This window comes from Hippocampus guttulatus, chromosome 14 (assembly GCF_054856545.1).
Source record: "Hippocampus guttulatus isolate MCC_2025c chromosome 14, RoL_Hgut_1.0, whole genome shotgun sequence".
Classification (NCBI taxonomy): domain Eukaryota; kingdom Metazoa; phylum Chordata; class Actinopteri; order Syngnathiformes; family Syngnathidae; genus Hippocampus; species Hippocampus guttulatus.
In genome coordinates, this window is record NC_141274.1 from 7,873,344 (window position 1) to 7,883,012 (window position 9,669).

At 43.7% G+C, this 9,669-nt stretch overlaps 1 protein-coding gene across 1 annotated transcript; it reads left to right on the forward strand.

Annotated features, from left to right (window-relative positions):
* The first annotated feature begins 197 nt into the window (after positions 1–197).
* Positions 198–8,300, forward strand: LOC147194801 (uncharacterized). The gene is made up of 5 exons (XM_086128690.1): positions 198–1,004; positions 3,537–3,632; positions 3,709–3,814; positions 5,548–5,649; positions 6,256–8,300. Exons 1-4 carry the CDS (start codon positions 476–478, stop codon positions 5,603–5,605), a joined length of 789 nt encoding a protein of 262 aa, XP_085984816.1. The 5' UTR covers positions 198–475; the 3' UTR covers positions 5,606–5,649; positions 6,256–8,300.
* The last annotated feature ends 1,369 nt before the right edge of the window (positions 8,301–9,669 follow it).

Sequence of the window (9,669 nt, forward strand, 5' to 3'; positions counted from 1 at the left end):
CAGGCGCTCATCATTCTGGAAATCACTCAAAATGCCGTTAAAAACAAACTAAGATTTAAATGGCGAGAAATGAAATACTTGTATATAAATTCAATACGCGGGGATTACTTTTAAGGGCCGATTCATGGTAAAATTGTAAACTTGTCGCCAAACATTCAACGGTACCGTAACTGTAGATACACAGTTCAAAGCAGGAAACGAGGGCGCGCTATTTCCGCTGCAGCAACGAGAACCAGTACGTCATAAAAGAAAGGAAAATGTGGACTGGAAGGACAAACTAAGGCCAGGAGAAGCAACGCGCGCCCAGCTTTTAAAGTCGCTCTCCTGCGTCGGTTGCCAAGCGGCTGCTGGAGGGTGTTGTTTTCAGACGAATACGCCGCGGCTGAAAGGGTCGAGTCGAGGTCGTTGTTGACTTGTTGGAAAAGAATTCGATAGCTCGGTTAGCCAAGTTCCATAAACCGCCCGCCCGCTAGCGATGGGCACGAGAGCGAGCCGTCTCCAGGAAGACCCGGTGCCGTCCACTCTCGGGAAGGACGGCACCGTCAAGCGGGATTCATACCGGCGGCCTCGCTGTGCCAGACCCACCAGCCTAATGGTGGATTTCTCGGGCAGCTTCGAGGACACCGAAGTCAACCGGAGCCGCTCGGAGGAGGGCAGCGACTCCGACCTGGGCCAGCATGGCGCGAGCGCCGACGGCAGCCCGGCCGACCACCACGGCATCCCGGCTACCATGAGTCAGGCGTCCCCGGCGGACGACAACCACAGCGAGGGCAAGGCGGAGGAGGACTGCAACACAAGCCCCGAGTCTTCCGCCAACGCGGACCACCAGCCCGGGGACGAAACAGGCCGCACGCCCCACCGTACTTTTTCGGAGCGGCTGCCCGGAAATCGACACGCCGGAGGGCGCAGCGTCAGTGCCAGGTCGGCCCGGGTTCGGGGTACCCACCAGCGGCCGGTGTCCGAGGCTTGGATCGGCCTGTACCGTGTCAACAATCGCCACGGCAGTAAGTCTATTGAGATAACTGACAATTTGCATTCAAGGTTGACTCTACTTATTCCCATTGATGTCAATTAAAGAAAAACAATCAGAAGTCACCAAACTGCCATTATCTACTAAAATTGATTTCAGATTTGCCAATCTATGTTCAATCAAGGGAATCTTGAATCTGTACAAGCCGCAAATCTGTGTTTTGTACTTGACAATGGTTCCAGTGCTCCTAAGAGAGGGAGCTTGAAACGGTTTTGAGAACTGCCTGTGTTTCCACCACATTCCCGTAGTTCCTGAACCTGATGGTCATTGAAGGGCTATCATGGAAAATCTCATAAAAGTAAAAACGTGAAACTCCTCATGAATCATTTTGCATACTGAACGTAAGGAACAGAAATCATACAAAGAGCAGTGCGCCTTTCACAGGCGTAAGATCTGTTTCTGCTAAAATACAAATTGTTTTCTTAGAACACTGATTAAGAATTCATAATGTGTCGACGTAAGACGGGCTATGAATCTATTTTGAAAAGATATGTAGTTCATAATTTGATCAACATTGATGAGGAGGCTATTCCTGACCCAGAAAATGCAACGTCTGAAAGACAAATGAACATAACCTAAGAGTTAACTATAATAAATATAATTAAAGTGCCTAAGTCACATCCTGATTTAAATCACAGCTTACATTACCTTAAAGAATGAAACATTTTAGTAACTCCAATAAATTGATTCATTATGAGCAAAAGTGAATAACTGTCCATGTGTGAATGAGAAAACAATTACATTTGTATGGCAACCAGTTTCATTTAGGTTGGCACAGTCAAACAAGAATAAGACTGTTGTCCATAATGTCCACCGACATGTGAAACCGAAACAGATTTGAAGAACTTGCATTCTTGTGCAGATAATCTCTTTTCTCGTGCTTTTATGATGAGGGGAATCGTCAAGAGGCCGTATTGTGTAAACTGAGCCGCTGACTTAAGACTTGATGGAATGACATGCAAGACCACCATACGGTCATGGCACACGGCCACGATGACGGTTGTCACGGTGGAGGCCTGCCAGTTGAAAGACAAAGCGGTTGACGCATCTCCTCAAAGAAAGGCCTAGTTTCACTCTCAGCAGAGCCATGTGGAGGCAGTAGATGGGAGAGCACACCATCGTGTGCGTTTCGGCTTTTCCTGGGCAGGCCCTCCAGCCAATGTGGAGGGGAAATGGGGTCAGGAAATGCTGGCGCGGAAGAATGTAGGCCGGGAGGGAATCCTTTGGACCATCTGCATCGTCCGTAGATGATTGTGCACATAAGATGGGAACTTTGGACCATGAAAACCCATCATGTTAGCCTCTTTCATTCAAAAATCCTGGTAACTAGTCGCATCACAATTGCAGTGCAGGTATTGTTTTTGTCCACTTGGGATCGCCATCCCATTCTACTGTAGTATCTGTGTATGGATTTAAAAGATAGGGCCTGGGTGGTGTAGGTGTCAGCAAATGAGAGTGTGGTGTTGGCTTGCTGTTAACTGCAGTTTATGTGTTGAAGGCCAGGTTGATATGACTGAAAAGTATATCGCACTACAAGTATTTCCTATCTGACCAAAGTTTTTTTTTTTTCAATGATTGAAAATAAGAACCTGGAGGGAAAAAAAAGGCTAAATTTAGACCATTTTATTTTCTCCGTGTGAAAAGTCTTGGGACATAATTGAGGCAGGACGTTCGCCTGTGCGTCGGAGAATGTTGGAAAGTTGGGGCAATGGTGTGAAGTTTAACACCCGACACTTGCTTTTCCCATCCTGTTGCGTCAAAAGCAGTTGCTGCTGTCCTGAAAACTATTTTATACATAACTCCGGACGCTGACATAATTATCTGATTACAGGTTGCGGTGTTGTCGTACAAAAGCGCATACGGTTGAGACAATATCCCGTCTTTGCTGCGTTATGTGTAAAAGGCAAAGATGGATAACTGCCCATCACCTGGAAACCTATGTTGATTTGACAATAAAAATTAATTGAATTGAAAACTCAACTTCAAATATAATTTGAAAGACCAACAGGAAAATAAACGTAATAATTTTTTTTTTTTTTTAAACCTAACAACTTGATGTTCTTAGTGGCAGTGTGTTGCTGTGGAGTATAAACAGAAGCTTGACATTATAGTAACAGCACTAGAAGAAAGTTATGACTGAGCTTTGGTCATGTAACTCGTTTTTCACAGATGAGAAATATATTATTTTAATTTCTTTGTGTGTTCCGAAAGCATTTGTGCGCAATCGTTGCTGACAGACAACCATGTCATATGCGCTGTCGTCATCTGCCGGCGCACTGAATTGATGAAATTTCATCTGTGCTGTATGTTGCACATTTAACAATAAAGTTAACTTGAACTTGAAAATTATTTTTTTTTTTTTTGGACAGCATCAGTTATTTTCAGCGCTAGCAGGGCAGGTGAAGCTTCAGTGTTTCAGATACAGTCCATGTGAAAGTGTCTATCGCCAACTACATTTACTCACAGAAAGCGCCATCTATTGTTGTGTGTGCATGTGCGCGCGCAGATATCCGCTGTCCTTTCTGCTCCAAGCCATTCCCGGGCGGTCGCATCGAAGATCACCTGTTGAGCTGCCTCACGTCTCCGCCGCTTCCCTACAACAGTAAGTCTGCGCTTTACTCTTGAAATCCTCGCGCCAATCGGAACCAATCGTTTAACGATGCGCGCGTCGTCTCCAGCGGATGTGCTGAGCAAAGATAGCGGCGAGTGTTCCATCTGTCTGGAGGATCTGGTGCAGGGCGAGACTATTGCCAGGCTGGCGTGCCTCTGCGTCTACCACAAGAGGTAACGACTTGCTCTTGTCTTGGCAACAATGATCAATCTCACACACACACACACACGACAAGCGCCTTGGATGAGTCGAAGTAATTGGATACATTGTGTTCTACTGAAGTACAGCAAGTGAAGGTCACCCTGCTGCAAAATTAAACACGCCTCAGACACTCCATTCGTGTTGACGTCAGCAACTGATGAGTGAATGGATTTGCATCTTGCGCTTTTCCGAAAAGCACAACAAATGTACTCGCGTCACACTAATTGAGACTCTAGTCAATAGCGGAACCCAGGGTGCTTCTTTGTTTTTGGTCCATCCGCATTGTGTCTTCATCTTAGCTAGCGCTAAGCTAGCTGGGCAGTTTGCCTCCCTTTGACACACGCATCCAGACACTTTCTCTATCACTGAAATCCTGACGGAGGCTTTCATACACTGCTTAGCTGATTAATTCACGCTCATTAGCCGTCTAACCTTTTCCACACACTTCTGGGGGTCTCGCTTGAAGAACCGGTCGCCCGCCTTCACCCGATGCATGCGCACTCCCCACATATTGTCCATACATCATACACACAGAGATGCCATTCATTTAAAAAAAAAAAATCGATCTTTTGACTTTTTCTGTGGTTGAAAATTTCAAAACAAGGTTTTTACTCATACTTTTTGCAAAATGGGGGGGGGGGGGGTACTTTTGAAGGGTGATTTTGTAGGGGTGTTACAATGTGGACGCTTGCGGCCTATATATGTACACACAGCTGTTTTACTCAAACGTTGACTGTAAAAAATTAAGTATATATTCGACATTTGTGACTTTAGAAATATATATACTGTATTTTTTCCTGTCTGAATGCACACAGTTGTTCTTATCACCTATGATAGTGTGGTGTGTGTGTGGCCTTCATTTTAACCTGATGTTTTTCAAGCACTTTTACACCGATTGTAAAAGCGTTAGCTTGGTTTTTATCCGGAGGTTTTAGCTTACTCATTATTGGATCACAGGAAATGTTGATGTGGTTAGGCAATGCACATGTGCACATCAGGCAGGAGTTACGTCACGTGAACCTGACATCAGTGTGTGTGTGTGTGTGCGTGTGTGCGCGCGCGCGCACACACAGATGTGAGGTTTCCACACAAGTTACTACTTGGACAAAGCATATGTAAAAAGGTGTGGTCCTTTTTGGGCGATTCGCAACGAAATACTGATGAAATACCGATCCACCCCCGCAGGATGTTGCCATTTGGAACCTTCTCACGGCTCTCCCTATCTTCAGGCAGTCTCATTTATTTTTAATTTCAGCGATTGGCTCACTGACTCATGGCTCTCTTGCTTTCTCTTCCTCCCACCGTCTTTCTCGTTCTTTGTCAAACGCCGTCACTACCGTCACGTAGTTTGTCCGATTCTCAATCTCTCTTTCTCACTCACTCGCTCACTGATTCACTAACTGGCACACTCACTCAGAAACTCGCTCACTCACTTTCACTTTTACTTCCCGTGAAAGTCAATTCACTTGAAAAATGAAGTGGTAAAATAATGATCTGTACATCTTTGAGTATTTTGCACCGAGATGACGGTGTACTATATTTGTTAATAACGGCCCAGCATTTACTTTCAAATGTGCTGCGAATGAGCCGTTTATGCCACACGTAGTTTGTGATCGTACGATGAATCGGAACAATCTGTTTGAGAAGAAAATGTGAGAGGCACAGCCTAAGAAAGCCACCTGAACTAATTCCTGTCTGGCCGCAGCTGCATCGACGCGTGGGCCAAGGTGAAGCCCTGCTGCCCTGAGCATCCTTCAGACTGACTCCCAGGTCACGTGACCTCCCCCCGCCCCCCGCAATGACTCAGGTAGGCCCAACGTTTTCATTCTTTGACTTTGATGCTTTTTTTTTCGAGGTAGGAGCTGTAGTTTCTCTTTGTGTCGTGAAGCAAAATTTGAGTGAAGAGCAAGCTTCAGATACACCACCCCGCTCTATCGGGCAAGTGGCGCCATCGTCACCAAATGACTTTCAGACGTTTATCGAATGGGGGCAAACGGAACCCGCAATTACAAAATGAAAACACTTGCAAGGAGCATGGAGAGAATGCCAGCACTGACCTAACGTTTGAGCCCCCTGATGTCACTCACTAAGCCACACCCCTTCAAGACCTGAACTTTTGCCTTAATCGCAATTTATAAATCCACTTTATTTCTTTGATTGATTGAATTTATTTGGTGGTGCCACAGAAGACTGTGCAATACAACCCCCATCAGTCAGGCATCACAGAGGGGGAAAAAAACAACAAAAAAAATGGAATGCCATGATCTTTTCCAATGTTATGTCATAATGTGTTTAAAAAAATGTTTCCGTATGATTGTTTGTTTGTTTGTTCTATTGATTTGCAAAGAGCTAAAATTGCCCTACTATGCACCATCATCCTTATTTCCGCCCTCTACTTCTTTGGTCCTCACAGGAGACCACACGCCAACACTCTCTCCTTATGAAAAATGAAATATGTCCGCCAACCCATAAAGAAGCTCCAGGCGGCGCGGACCTCCTCCTGTAGGTCCAGACCATTTCACAAAAAAATGTAAACTTTAAAATGAAACAAAAGACGATGGCTGCTTTTGGATTTGACCCCTCGCGTTGGTGTCCGACGATGTATTCTCTCCACATGATGAGGAGTAAAGGTTGCATCCCGTGGGTTTTTTTAAATTTTTTTGGAGTAAAAGTGTTACGGCTTGGGGGGCCGGGGGACGGGTTTTGTTGCTGCCCAGGGTTTAAGTGTTAACATTTCGGGGGCGTGGTTGGTTAGTGCTCCCTTTAGCGCTGGTGGTTGCACCCATTTGAGCACTTTTTGTCCTTTGAGGACTTTTTTTCCCCCTTTCTTTCTAGCTTTCTTGATTTAGTTGCTTTCGAGTGCTTCAATAAGGATGGACTGCAAATGAGTGAGTGAGTGAGTGTTTAATGTGAATTACCCAGAATTCTGTGTTGGTTTTGTTACGTCCTGTTACACGTGGCAATGGTACTGCTTTTTGAAGCCCAGCAACATTCTCCTGAAGTCCCCCCCCCCCCCCCCCCCACACACATCCACATTTTCTGGAGTCGGCTTTTTATTGCCGTTTTCGACCATGGGACGTATCGGCTTTAAAGAGATGAGGCTACCTTTTTATAATGGCAAGTATTTGAAAGTATGATATCATTATAACAACAATGATTATAGCTCAACAGCTCGATGTATGACTTTGTTTTCAAGCCTTTCTATGTGTGTGTGCTCTGCCTTTGCCTGGTTACGGTTGATTTGGGGGAAAACGATCCTCCCCTCTGGTGTTCAAAGCCATTTGAGTATTTATTCAAGATCCAACTTAAGGTCCAGGTACTAGTAACCTCCACTACTCATGCCACATTTGGCCTAATATGGAAAGCATTTATTGGATAGCCTAGATGCCTATGTTCTAGTACGCCCTTTCACCCTCTTGTCCTATGAATGAAAAAAAAAAGGCATAGCTACTGCTAATTACTAATAAATCCCATCATAAAAAAGTATATTGATCAAATATAAATAATACATTTGATTTACATTTATTCATTATAAATAGATTACTTTAAATAAATCAAGTTTATAGTAGAAAAGCACGGACCTTAAGCTTTCCAGGCGTTGGCTTATTTCTTCGATAACAAGAATATCCGTCTAAAGGTCTTATACCACTAGTGGGGGGGGGGGCATTACAAGTAAGACACGCTCATCGATCATTCTATTAGTGTGCTGAATTTTCCTGCTCTGAGGGTGAAGCGCATACCAATAGATCTGCATAGCCGGGATATGGAATAAATACTCAAAACGGCTTTTCAGAATTGGGCCCCTTGCTGAGGTGCTACAACTCGTCCTGCCACTAGGGGGCAGCCCTGTGCATGTTTAAAACATGTTGAAAACGGTAATACAGTACAGTAATGCCAAACTCGTGTGAGTGTTTGCGCGCGTGCGCCTACACGCGCCTATTTGTAGAGGCTCATTCGATGTTACATTTGATGTGCTGATAATTTATGATGTGTACTCTTGAGGTGTGCGTGTGTATGTTTTCCAAAAGTGTGCGGGAATTATCCCTAGCCCACTCATTTAATTCCCTCTCAAGCTGTGTGGTGCAATACCTCAAAACTTTACCAATGCTAATTATAAAAGCTCGCTTTGTGTGTGTGTGTGTGTGTGAGAGAGAGAACACAACTGAGAATGGGATTTTGTATAAATAGACCCTGAGAACTACTCCCCCACACCTGTTAGATATCAGAGCTTTCATCATAGCATTATAGGGACAATCTTTAAAAAACAACAACAACAAACACACACACACACACAGCAGAGGTGTCATTTTATTTATTGAATTGTAAATATGTAATGCATTAAAAAAAACGGCTGGTCTTTGTCTGTTGGATATACTGTTTCTAAAGCTCCAATCTTTTGTATGTCTCAGAAATTGTTTTTATATGTATTTTTTACAATAAACATATGTGTGAAGAAGACTGCTCATCTCTTGTGTGTTACTTTTACATTTCATCTCTGTCTTTATTTAGAAGTTATACTTTTCTGCGCAGTAACAGGTTCGGAATACAGTAGTGAGGGAAAGTGTTTGGTTTTGGAAAATTTAAAATCACAAGATTTGACACACACACACACACCTGTTAACTACATGGATTTTTCCTTTAGAGAAAGTGCAAGGCTTTTTAAATGGCTTGTTTTGTTAATTTCCTACTTCGAAGTCAACATGTTTGATGATTCAGCTTTGCTGAGTTCTGTCACAGTCGCCCTGTTTCGAAGGATGCATCAGTGTGACCTTCACACAGTGGCGGGCCGTGCATTTCAACCGTAGGCCTTCAGTGACGTCACATACATTAACACCATACAGTATAGGCTCGTCAAGCAGCACTTAATTTCAGGAGCATTTAAAACCATCAGGTATGCATTCACAATTAAGAGCAGGAAACTAAATTTAGAGATATTGTCAAAAATAAAAAGATGATTTAAAATACTAAATAAAATGCCACCCAAATTACGCTGTGTGATCTTAAACAAGTCTGTCCAATAAATTGCACAATGTCGCAGTTTCATATAAGACACCAACCAAACAATAACAAAACAAACTATTCTTTGAAAATAAAGTAAACAGATCATTTGAATTTTGAGAATCGGCTATACAATAGCAAATAACTGACGATGTTGAGCAGCTGGGATTGAACGAACTTTAGTGCACGAAGGTGACTACAATGCGCCATTATAAATTGCAGGTGAGCAGATTTATTTGATACATTTTTGTATCTTTGTCATTTTATTTCGTTACCATTAATTTAATACTAACGAAATAAAATGACAAGAAGAAATGTAAAATAAAATTCATTTACTCACCAATGTAGTGCCTGTTCACTGAGCTGCACATCTCCGCGAGTGTCCCCAAACGTTTTCAAACGCGCCGTAGTTTGTAAGTGCCCAGCCGTGCTCTGAGGTGTCCTTGCTGCCTTGGTAAAACAACTTAAATGGGTAAATCCAGTGTTGCTCCAAACACCAAATCGGTCCGTTGCAAGCAATAGGCATTCCCAGCAGTACAATCCAATTTGCAGCGTTTCTCAGAGGCTGTGAGCCACGGGTACCGTTCATAATTGCTCGTCTGAAAATGACGGACAAACCCTTTTCCTTGCTGGGACAGGCTAGCTCGCGCAGGAGTTAGGCGACCTCTTCGCACAATATCCAGCTTTTCGTGAAAGGTCCGTCTTGAAAATTGTGTGGAAAGTAGTTCTGCAACCAGATCAACGTCTTCTTCTTCGGCCATTTTGGGTTAAAATGCAGTGATGGCTTCCTCTGGCAGGCGCTAATCCAATCACCGAACGCGCACGTCCA